The 12,602-nt window shown below is 47.0% G+C and overlaps 1 protein-coding gene across 8 annotated transcripts in view; it reads right to left on the bottom strand.

The window, feature by feature from the left end:
- WDFY4 (WDFY family member 4) overlaps positions 1-12,602 on the bottom strand; it is a 295,895-nt gene that overhangs the window by 34,391 nt on the left and 248,902 nt on the right. For all 8 annotated transcript variants that reach the window (XM_005565163.5, XM_015456044.4, XM_074001615.1 and 5 more), the window contains 4 exons: positions 6,341-6,383; positions 4,743-4,862; positions 2,024-2,141; positions 1,230-1,339 (listed from right to left, as the gene is read on the bottom strand). In XM_005565163.5, the coding sequence (XP_005565220.3) occupies positions 1,230-1,339; positions 2,024-2,141; positions 4,743-4,862; positions 6,341-6,383 (391 nt within the window). The remainder of the gene's footprint in view (positions 1-1,229; positions 1,340-2,023; positions 2,142-4,742; positions 4,863-6,340; positions 6,384-12,602) is intronic.

Genomic DNA, 12,602 nt, shown 5'->3' with positions numbered 1-12,602 from the left:
TCTAGACGAGTTATGCCGTCAAGGAGGCAGAAGGCTGTGCCAAGAAACAGAAGACAGGAGGACATTTGCTCCTTATTTGGAGAAAGTGCCTTGACCTTGCCTACCCATTCCTGCCCCAGGGCTCAGAGTTGGCTTTAGTGCTAATGCAGGGTGGCCTTTGGTCTTTCAGGGTCAAGGTCCTCCGAGTGACCATAAAGAGTGACCTCACTGGTAAGGTCAGACCCAAACACACAGTTCTTGGGATATCCAGGCTTTTCTGAGATGAGGCTTAGGTGTCAGAGCAAGTCTGTGTGTTCAGTGGCCTGTTGCCCACCCCAGCTCATGCCTTTCTCTCCATTGGACAATTGCAGGGTCTGGATTGGGGCAGCCCATACACCCTGTGCTATATTTACTTTAGAGTCAGCCAAGCCAGCTGGCCTATCTGAGAATTTTCTCCCATTCAAAAGCTGTGCCCTGGGATAAAGGAGTTCCTTGGAAGCAGGATCCCAGTGACAGGGTTGTGAGGGGAAGAGGAGAAAGGAGCTTCTCAGCACCCTCACAGCACTGCCCATGAAAGACTGTGTCCCAGAAATCCCCCATGACTTGGACACCAACCCAGCAACACTTGGACACCAGACTGGTCATGTACAATACAGGAGGCCCAGCTAAATTTAAATTTTATATAAACAACCAATAATTTATAGTTTACCTGGAATTCAAGTTTAACTAGGAATCATGTATTTTTATTTTAAACCTGGCGACCCTAAGCTGGTAAAATGGTCTGTTAGTGTATGGGTGGGTAAGTTGGTTTTGTCCTTCGAAGCCTTTCAGTTTGTCATTGGTACAGATTTATGCATTCCGATGTCTTGAGTCATATTCTTTTCATTGTTCCTTCTCGTATTTATTTTTCTAATCCTTGACCGCCTGCCTTTCTAGTCTCCAAGCTTCCTGCTTTTTCTTTTTCCACTAAATCTTATTTATGTTGAATCATTTTTTTCATGTCTCATTTCTTATTTTTTAGAATCATTTTGCAAGACTTTGTTGGGCAGATGTGCAGGTGTAACTGAGGAAGAACAGTCTGCCTTGGCTGGGGAACCAGAATCTTGGAGCCAATGTCAACTGGGAATCACTGGCTAATGATTGAGTTTTTAGCAGAGGCATCCCATCTTTGTTCAAGCCCAAGTCTTGGTGCGTGTGTGTGTGTGTGTGTGTGTGTGTGTGTGTGTTTACAGAAAGTGGCAGCAGCTCACCTGCAGAGCACAGAAGGCCTGGGTGAAGGGTGGCATCCGGACCAGGTAGGAGGCCACGATGATGGCTGAGGAGTAGTGGGTGTAGTAGTGGCACTGGACGGTCATGTCTCCTGCAACAAAAACATATGCTTGAGGGCGGCTTCCCTACCTGTGCCCACGCGTGGCAGATAGGCGTGCTACACTGTGTTCATGAACAGTGTTAAAAACATACATTCATTGACGTTTAGGAAGTGAACAGACCTAAAGAAAAACATTCAGGCAATAAGGTCACAGGTGGCACGTGAATGTGGCAAAATGTCTAAAGATGACATGTAGATGGACAAACTTTGGGAACTAGAGTCACACGAATGCAGGCTCTGCCATTTAGAGGCTGTGATCTTGAGCAAGTTGCTTAAACTCTCTAAGTTTCATTTTCCTTCTCTGTGAAATGGACTACTGTAATATATGAACACAGGTTGACCTGCCCCTGGCAGAGAGAAAGTGCTGAATAAATGTTAGTTTCTTTTGCCATTGCCTGTCCCCAGGCATGGAGTCATTACCTCTTAGCATTATATTTCTCCAGCCAGGTTGCATGTTAGAATCCCCTGGGCTGTGCCACACCAAATTTCTAGAGGTGAGGCCTGGACATCAGTATTTTCTAGAAGCTCCCCAGGCACTTCCTACCACCAGGTTAGAGTCCTCTGTTCAAATGCAATCACTTGTAGGCTAGGTGACCACCTTAATTGTTGTCAACTATCATTTCAGGGCATCCAGAAGAATAACACTGCACAAAAAATCAAGCTGGATCTACTCACCTTCAGTTTTCTCAACTTCTTTAAACCTCTGGATAAATTTCAGCTTCCTTTCCTTGGTCTGAGCCCCCATGGGCTTTGAAAGATCCCGGAAAGTCTTCGGATTCGCCAAGTTCAATGTCTAGAAGGCAGATGTGCAGCTGGAGTTAACTCCCCGGACCCGCTTGTGCCCTAGGAATCATGCTCTTGAGTTTTATGGTTCTCTTTATTGGTTTACTGTCATTTGGTCTGACCTGCCTCTGCTGGTTAGTTGGCAGGCTGGGGTTTTATGGCCCCAGAGCCAGTGATCCACAAAGACTTAAAAAGGGAGAGATGAAAAATAAGAGGAGGGGAAGATTGAGTTCACACTCAACCTGTTCCAAGTTGACCCAAATCAGAACATGGCCTCCAGTTACTGAAAAGATACTTTTAAAAGAATTTGTGTTATCGATGAGGCACTTGGCTCCTAAACTGCATTATGTACTCCAATAGTTCAGGGTCCTTGCTTAGAATCAAACTGATTTTACAGGAAATTAGAAGTCATCTGTTCAGGGAGGAAATGAGAGGGACTTGCTCATTTTTCCTGGAGGTCTACTCCTTTCTTGGCAGTGAAAGCATGCTGTGAGCTCCCCTTCCCTCTCTTGGAATACACCACAGAGAAAACAGTACCAGTTTCAGGGCCACGTGCTCTGGGAAACTTTTTCTTTTGATGTTCTGCATGTTAGGAGAGGAGCCAAGAATTGCTGGGATTTGCATTTCTTTATAGGGGGAGGTACCTGTGTATCTCTCTTTTCTTTTTTCTGAGACAGGGTTTCACTGTTGCTCAGGCTGATGTGGAGTGGAGTGGTCATGGCTCACTGCAGCCTCGACTTCCTGAGCTCAAGTGATCCTCCCACCTCAGCCTTCCAAGTATCTGGGACTACAGGTGCGTGCCATCATGCTTCACTAATTTTTGTATTTTTGATAGAGATGGGGTCTCACTATGTTGGCCAGGCTGGTCTTGAACTCCTGGACTCAAGCAATCCTCCTGCTTTGGCCTCCCAAAGTGCCAGGATTACAGGCATAAGCCACTGTGCCTGGCTCATAACCCTTTCTTTCCACTAGCAGTGAATCCTCAATGTTCCACTGGGGGCCAAGGGTGTCACTATCTCAAATGCCTGCAAAAGCCAGGGGGAAGCAGGGCCAAGAGTGAAACGGCCCCTCTTAAGATCCCAGTGAGTGCTGGAGGGGACACACGGAGACCCACACTCAGCTTTCACAATCTTGCCAGTTCAGAAAAATTCCTAGTTGCCAGATCTCATGGTTTTCCAAAAGATATTGGAAATCAGATTTTTTTAAAGGAGAAATCTCTTCATTTTTAAGTTGATAAATAATAAAGATTTTAAATACCTAGTATGACCTAAACAAAAAAGACTTGCAAACTACCACTTTGCAACATGTGAGTAGGTTTTGTGTTTGAAATGCCTCAGCCTCCGATGGACCATTAGTGCAATAAGCAGCAGCCAGTGCTAGTGAGAAATGTTTTGCTGCATTAAATGTCTTAAGAGGGGACGAGAGGTCACCAAGGACTGAGTCTCCCTCTCCCAAATCCTGAGGGTCTGCCATCCAAGCAGCCCTAGGCAGGACTGGCCAGGCTCATCTGAACAAGTGGCTCAGCCACCTTATGTGCTTTACATACAGTCCAGCACCTCTCCAGATGGCCAGAGCCCAGGTGGCCAGGACACTGCTCCATACCTTGGTTATCCCCATAGGAGCACAGACATCACATCACCCTGGTCCAGCTGTGGAGTTTTTCTCCCCATCCTTTCCCTGCCTGATGGGGCACAGGGGTGGAGGCTAAAAGAGATGAAGGATCTGTTCTTGTCATCTCACCATCAGCCTCCCCTGTCACTACACATCTCAGTCCAGATACCAGATGAGGCCCAGACACCATCGTCTCTGTTGCTGAACTCAAGTTCCAGGAAGAGTAGCTTATCCTTTCTGTGTGTCTGTATCCCTGTGTCTCTCTCTCCTTTCCTCCCCAGACCCCTCTCCTGCACACGTTGATTTTAGGAACAAATTCCATGGCCCACCTCGCTTGTGACTGCCTCTCCCCACAAGGGCTGACCCATGGCACCATCTTGGTAGATGGCATCAGGTGCCTTCACTGCAGAGAGTAAGCCAGGAGGCCCCCTGGGGCTCGTGTTAGCAACTATGCTAGTTGTGTTGATCATTCCACAGGGGGAACCAGGACAGGAACCCAGGCAGCCAAATACCAAAGGCCACGATGAGTTTAAGAGATCTAAGGCCGGGCGCAGTGGCTCATGCCTGTAATCCCAGCACTTTGGAGGCTGAGGTAGTAGAATCATTTGAGGTCAGGAGTTCGAGACCAGCCTGGACAACATGGTGAAACTCCATCTCTACTAAAAATACAAAAAAAAAAAAAATTAGCCAGTTATGGTGGTGCACACCTGTAATCCCAGCTACTTGGGAGGCTGAGGCAGGAGAATCGTTTGAACCTAGGAGGAAGAAGTTGCAGTGAGCAGAGATTGCGCCACTGCACTCCAGCCTGGGTGATGGAGTGAGACTCCATCTCAAAAAAAAAAAAAAAAAAAGAGATCTGAACTTCAGCAGCCGTTAGGCCCAGGTACCCAGGTTCATATGACAGAAGCTCCTAGCAAAGGCTCTGCATACTGACTTAAGGTCTCTGTTATCAAGGTCTGAATGCCTCAGGGCAGCTGTGGGTTCCACATGAGGACCTTACCTCTGAGGTGTAGTCTGCGAGGACCCAAGGGAACACTGGGTATTGCATGTAGTCATTGCAGGTTCTCCCAGCCGCGGTGTTGAGGTACATGAGATACTCAAAATTGCTGATGTCCCTTTTCTACCAGAAGAGACGGAAAGGGGATAAACCAAACACATTTGATGCTCCCAAAAGGCCAGGGGTCCCACCCTCAGGCCTCATCAGCAGGCCCTGGCTCTGTGAGTGAGGACAGGCAGCCAGCCCCTCGGTCACTTTGTGCACATCTCATGCATGAACCAGCACCAACTCAGGGACCCACACACAAATTTCAGCATGAACAGAGGCAAGTATATTCGGGAAGCAAAGTCAGCAAGGAAAAAAAACCCAATGCAGTTCAGCATCCAACGCCAAGGATAAGACATGCTTTGGTGTTAACGGTTGGATGCAGTACTCAGAAGTTGACTAAAATCATAGCACAAATGCTGGGGGTGAACTGACTGCTGACCTACTGATGGTTAGAAAATAAGCAGAGGGGTCATGGCAGTCCCAGAGACAGAGGCCCTCACTCCTGGGCTTGATGGTCTGGCTTCCTCTGGGACTTTGGGAACTGCCTATTCCCTGTCCCTGCCTGTTGGGGTGATGCTCACTCTTAAGGGCCCTCTGCCTCCAGATGAACAGTCGCAAATGGAGACAGGGTCCGTATTGGGAATAAAATCCACCAAGGCCGCTGAATGAGTGAGCAATCCAACATAGTCATCATCTCTGATGTGGGGCCTGTATGCTCAGGGGCTCTCCCTTCCTCAGTCTGCCCCTTGGGAGAGGATTTTGGACCTGAGTGACTAAGACCTACTTTCTCCTTGTCCCCCAATCTCTACAACTGCCTCTCTTAGGGTCTCTTCCTTTCTTTGAGATCCCTGGGCTGAATGTCAACTTGTCCAGGCTGGGAGCCACATGTGTCTTCCAGGAACAAGAATTGACACCCATGCCCCGGCCCCTATGTGGCTGTATGCATGTGTATCTTCACAAATGGGGTGTGTGTACCCACTGGGAGGCATCCACAGTGTACAGGTACGTGCGCGCGCACACACATGCACGTGCATTCCCCAGCTCTGACTCCAATGTGCAAGATTTGTCCTCCATCACCGAGATTTGGTCAGGGAAATATCTGAGACATTTTGGTAAATTAGAAAAATAAGATCCCGGCCAGGCACGGTGGCTCACGCCTGTAATCCCAGCACTTTGGGTGGCTGAGGCAGGTGGATCACCTGAGGTCAGGAGTTCAAGACCAGCCTGGCCAACATGGTAAAACCCTGTCTCTAATAAAAATACAAAAATGTACTGGGCCTGGTGGCAGGTGCCTGTAATCCCAGCTACTTGGGAGGCTGAGGCAGGAGAATCACCTGAACCGAGGAGACAGAGGTTGTCGTGAGCTGAGATCACGCCACTGCCCTCCAGCTTGGGCAACAAGAGTGAAACTCCATCTCAAAAAAAAAAATAATAAATAATAAATAATAAGATCCCTTCTTGGTTGATCCACACACTTCCTCTCCATCGCTGGGGCCTGGGCCATTCTCTGGTTTGCATTCCCAGAGGGCTTCCCTCTGGAGGAGCCACTGTACCTGCCACTTCTGCAGCATGGTCCTGTCAGAGCCGGGGTATCTCCTGTGGGACAGAAAACCATGGTGGTGACCAAATATACCAAGGTTAGAACACAAACAGGGGAGAGGTGGGGCTTGCCTGGGCTTCGTGGGGCCAGGGTGTTGAGGAAAGCTGCAGACTTCCATATCCCACAGCGGCTCTCAGCGGGCAGTACAGGGAGACTGTCGTTCAGCTCTTCCTGGCCCACCCCGGCCTGCTGAAGGTTAGATTCTTGCAGTCAGTGTCCCTCTGCTGTGATACCAGAACAAGCTGCTGCCTCAAGAATTCCAGGGGACATGCAGCCTCAGGCTTGGGGGCCTCCTTCACAACCCACACGGAATTCCCCTGCCACATCTTGGCCTTCTTTGTCCCTGCCCTGACCCCCTCTTTTGCTTGTGGATAAAATGTAAACAACACGGAAGGCCATGAGATATGACCTAAGAGTCTCCCAAGAAGTGTCCACAGTCACCAGTTTCTAGTGTATGTTCCAGAAAATGTTTTACCCATATGCCTGCCTATATGCCTACATAGCTTTTTTTTGTTTGTTTCTAAAAAGCTTCAGTCATACATGGGATCACATCATACACCCGGTTCTCCACCCAGCCTCCCTTGTGCTGCAGCAGCCCTGGAGATCGGCTCACACTGCCCTTTCGCATTCATCTCTGTAGTCGCAGGGCAGTTTTGCACAGCTGGATCCTAACTGATTCACTGTCCCCGTGACAGGCTTTGTTCTCACAACTGACATTTCCAGGAGCACCTTTTGGCACATGTCTCTGGGTACTTTTGTGAGTGTATCCACGAGAGGTTTCTAGCTGTGGTGCCACTAGGTTAAAAAGTGTGAGTATTTACCATTTTGCTACCTATGGCCAAATGGTTCCTTTAAAAGACCATACTAATGTACATGGCTAAAATTAAGACTTACATATCAAACCAGTGAAGGCCCATTGTGGACTGCCCTGGTAGGAAAAAGGGTAACAAAAGGCAATATTGGGGAGGGTGTGGGAGGAGCCCTCCTCCTCCACCCCAAACGTCTCTTCTGTTGGGCAGGGATTATAGAGCCCGGCTCCTCAGCCTCCAGGGTGCCCCTCTGCTCCTTTTCCAGCCGTTTCTTCCCCAACTCCATGAGACTCTCCTCTACCCGAAGACTAGGTCTTTGCTCAAGATGCTCCACCACACCAAGCCAAATCATATCCCTTGGCTCCATCCATCTCCTCTGCCACAGTTCTATTCAGGTGCCCGCAGACATCTGAATGCCCACAGACCCAGTCCCCACATACGCTCTGCTCCACTTGCATGGTCTGTGTCAGGACCCTGCCGGGCTCAGTCTGGACAAGGCCTGGCTGCCCGTGTGTCCCAGAGGGACAGTGCCGCTTCACCTTCCCATCGCAGCCCCACTGTCACATCTTCTGTCCCGGGCTCTCCATCCCTCTGCATTCAATTCTTTATTTGGCAGATTTTCCATAAGCAGAAAGTAACCCCCAGGCTGGGATTTACCTCTTCATCCCTAATAGAGGAGTCATCTATTTGGGCCATGTATCCAGGCAAGCAACACCCAACAATAAGCAGAGGCAAAACGTGCTCCAATGTACTGCTTTAGCTTGCAAAGCATCAAGTGAAGATTTGGTTCTCCTGTTGTGTCTGTGACTCTGCCACCCACCCAGTTCTGGAGGGGTAGGCTGCTCTTAAGGCTATAGGCAAGGGCAGAGCCCAAGCTGGAGACAGTGAGGGTCATCGCCTTGAAAAGGACCTGTGCTGAGCCCTCCAGAGCCATGAGCATGTGGAGTTGGCATGCCACAGCCTGCTGATCTAGCTACTCTGTTTTATAAGTTGACAGGGGAGTGAGGACAGAGGAGTGAAAGCAGGGGAGCTAAATGTGCCTGTTAGGATCCAGGAAATGAGATTCAGTTTCTGCTCTCCTCCCTTTCAGACAGGGTTCTAGAATTTTGCCTGTGGTCATTTGTGATGTTACTATCAGGTGGAATGGTATACAGAAGAAAAAGGCATTTCACCATCCCACTCCTCATTTCATTGGCTATCAGCTCCAAGGAAGTTCCATTATTTCTGGTACCGTCAGAGAAAGACGCCATTACCAGCAGTTCCAGGACACCTAACCAAAGGTGAGTTCTATTTTTTTAAAATATTGTTTTAAAATCATATTAATCTGAAGGCGATTACAGAACTCTCAAAATGATCTATGTGAATTTTATTGGTAACTGGCGATTAGTTGAAAGTATTGCTTTAAGAGTTAATAAACTGCATCGTCCATCATCCATCATTATCATGTAAGTTTTAGATTAAACAAGATGTTGCAAATGGCTCTTGGCTTTCTAATGTGCTCTTGAGATCTGTGGGAGGCAGCCTGAGAAAGAGCTCTGGCTGTGAAATCAGGGATACCTGGATCTAAATTCTACCTCCACCACTTAAATGGGGGGCCCCGAGCAAGACAGCAAGCCTCTCTGATCTGCCATATCATCCTTGCAACACACTGGCCACACTGGTCACACAGGGGCATGGGAGAGCCAGTGAGACCATGGGTCTGGAGAAGGCTAGCATTGGTGTGGGCACGGAGCTGCTCAACAAGCATGGTCCTGGCTATGCTGACATTGTTCAGGAGCAGGGGAGATTCTTTTCTACTCTGGGAGGAAGGAGAGTGTGGTGGCAGAGTGGGGCCTGCTTCTGGTCAAGACCTGCTTGGTTCTGCCAGTCCCGCTCTGGGTGACCTTAGGATTGTGCGACCTGGGAACCTGTGCACCTGCTCGTTCAGCCCAGCAAACACAATCCTCGGGGTTTGCTGGGGGCCTGCACTGAGCTTCAGGACAAGACTGGGGCCTGTGGGCAACTTGGGGTGGAGCAGAGAAGAACCGAAGAACTTGAACGAAGCCAGTGAGGATTGTGGCGGTTACCCGGCCTGGCCTTATTGGGTTTAGCACGGGCGGACATACAGAGGACATCACATCAACCCCTTTATTCCCTTCCCGCCCAGGACAGGTGTCCACCTCTACTGGATAACTTCAAAGATGGAAAGATTATCTCTGAATCAGGACATCGTGGGTAGTTCAAGTTCTTCCTTATTTCCAGGGGTCATTTACACCCATCCTGCTTCATTTTTAACCAAATCTCTGTCCTTTACCCCCTAGAGGAGTTTCAGAAGCTTGAGCACTAATGCCAGGTGGCCTAGGGCCTTCCCTACCCCATGCTGCACAGCATCAGTACCTTGAGTTGCCTCATAATCCTGCTTTGACTCTTCTCCCTTGGGCCAGCTCCACCCTACCCTGAAACCAGGTCCCCAGAGCAGGTGGCAGAGAGGAGAGAGCCAGACGCACGTTCCAAGAGCTCATCCTCCATCGGGGGCTGGCAGAACAGCCTGCGGCTGGGCCTCCGGATATGGTGGGTTAGCCCCCAGACCAAAGGCTCTCAGCCGAGGGACTCCTCTGGCTAAAGGCTGCACCCTCTCAGCCCTGGAAGGAGACTGGGGTCTTTGCCCATCCTCTTCTTCACCTGGCACTGGGAGGCTAGGTGTAGCCCTAACATGGCAGACATCTACGGAGGGCCTGTAGGTTAACCTGGGCCCCCGAGCTAATGCAGACACATCTCAAAATCCTGCTGCCTCTCCAAATTATCCCATGTGTTGCCTATTTGCAAAAACAGTTTTGAGGACATGGTAAAATGGGTTAGTGAGTGACTGAGGGATTTGATTCTTGAGTTAAGAAGCACTAGGCATACACAAGCCACAATGAGAAGAAAAATCACTTATCTGGGCAAGCTGGAAACACAGGCCTGCTGAAGGGTATGGGCTATTTCTCAGGACAGGAGAAAATAGTCTTGCTTAGCCATTGCCAGGGGAGGCTCCCTGTGTAGGGAATGTGTGAGCTGGGGAGATGTTGGGGGCAGAGTGTGGCAGGGGCAGAGCTGTTCAGTGAGAAGCCAAACACACTCCCTCTCTCCCCATTTATTTCTCCTAAGAAGCAAATCTGTATCAACCTGGACTCTACTTTTCAGACCCAGGTAGGGCATTAGAAATCCATGCAGAGACAGATGTACCCTTTCAAACCAGAGACACCCTGCTGGACTAACAGCTCATTAAACCTCTCCGTCATAACTTCCTATCACTCTTCATTTCCCTAACATGTGGAAATTCTGCATACAGTTCTAGACCTAATAATAACACTTAATTGTTTAACCTGTTAAAAAGTGTGAAGACTTTTTGCCTATTGTCTAATTTCCACAAAGGCCCAACGAAGTTACCATGATTTCCATTAACAGACGAAGATATGGAGGTGTGGGGCAAGGAGGTGGTGTACAGGCCAGGGAGGTGTAAAATTCATTGTTGGTGTCTACCCTCGGCCTGGCACAGAGCAGCCGGCATAAACACTGATACACTGACTGTTCAGAGCACCTGCCAGGATCAGACCTTGCTCCAGGGCCCTGACACGGAAGAAAACAAATGCAAACAAACAAAAATCTTCATCCTAGTGTATGAAAAGCCAGCTACCTGACAAACTAATCAGTGGCATATATTTGGCAGCATGACATTAAAAAATGACCATTTGTAAATTGACCAGATTGTTATTGTACAACCATGCCATAATATGAGGCTGTATATACGTTAAAAATCTGAAAGTTGGCTGGGCACAGTGGCTCACGCCTGTAATCCCAGCACTTTGGGAGGCCGAGGTGGGCGGATCACCTGAGATCAGGAGTTCGAGACTAGCCTAGCCAACATGGCAAAACCCCATCTCTACTAAAAATACAAATATTAGCCAGGCGTGGTGGTGGGCGCCTGTAATCCCAGCTACTCAAACCTGGGAAGTGGAGGTTGCAGTGAGTCAAGATCGTGCCACTGCATTCCAGCCTGGGTGTCAAGAGTGAGACTATGTCTCAAAAAAAAAACACAAAAAAACCTGAAATTTATATAATACAAAGTTACTGCCAGTTGCCAAAATTCTGAGTCCTTTTAATTTTCGTTTTGTTTTTTCTTTTTCTTTTTTTGAGATGGAGTCTCACTCTGTTGCCCAGGCTGGAGTGCAGTGGCGGGATTTCAGCTCACCGCAACTTCCGTCTCCTGGGTTCAAGTGATTCTCCTGCATCAGCTTCCCGAGTAACTGGGACTACAGGCGCGTGCCACCACGCACGACTAATGTTTTTGTATTTTTAGAGAGACGGGGTTTCACTGTGTTAGCCAGGATGGTCTCGATCTCCTGACCTCATGATCCACCCCCCTTGGCCTCCCAAAGTGCTGAAATTACAGGTATGAGCCACCACGCCCGGTCTGAGTGCTTTTAATTTTCATAAGGTTTTACGTACCTATATTTTAAAATGTATTTATCTTGTATATTTTCCTCTTTCAAATACTGATTTTATTCTTAGGTGCTTTATGATTTTTATATTATTTAATTTCAATTTTAAATTATGTATTATATATTCTAATTAGAAGTATACTAGGTAGTAGAATTTGAGGTAATTTTAAATTTTCTAGTCATCTTCATTCAGAAATTTATTTAAATCCATTTGCTGTCTAAATTAAATTATGTATTTTATTTTTTGGACTTAAAACATAATATGGTGATGGTTATGTATTCAAAAATGTTATAGTTAGCGTTCATTTAATGATCTGTTTTGTTTTCATTTCTAAATTGAAGTCATTTTATTTTGCTTTTTTTGTACTTTCCAAAATTTTTACTACTTAAATTTAATTTTGGATTCGAAATTACTTATTTCACTTATTTGCTAATTAATTTATTTTCTAATTTATGACTAGGTGGAAAAATTTAGAGCATTTTAATTTCTTATTTCTGCATATACATTTTCTAATTTTTCTTCAATCCTTTATCATCTGCATAATAATTTTCATACTTAATTTGTTTTCCTCATTTTCTCAATTTCTGGAAATTTAATGTAACAACAACAACAAAAAATAACTGAAAAAAAAAAGACCATAGATGCACAGATAGATCATTGCAGCCTTATTCATGATAATGCCAGGCTGGAAACAGCAGGAAAAGCAAAGCACAAGGCTCACTGCTGTATGTTCATTCAGGATGCAGATTTCAGAAACTACACATCAGCATTTAATGACATACAATCAAGTGAGAAAATATGATTACAGGGCTGTATGATTTTATGAGTACTGTAGCTACTCTGATTTAACAGTGGAAAAAGGGTGCAAAGAGAAACAAAAAAGTAAGAAATAATTAAATTTAAATAAATAGATGAAAGACAGCCCTCTCAAAAACCAAACAGCAG

This window comes from Macaca fascicularis, chromosome 9 (genome assembly GCF_037993035.2).
Source record: "Macaca fascicularis isolate 582-1 chromosome 9, T2T-MFA8v1.1".
Taxonomy (NCBI): Eukaryota; Metazoa; Chordata; class Mammalia; order Primates; family Cercopithecidae; genus Macaca; species Macaca fascicularis.
This window is presented reverse-complemented; position numbering and strand designations above follow the sequence as displayed.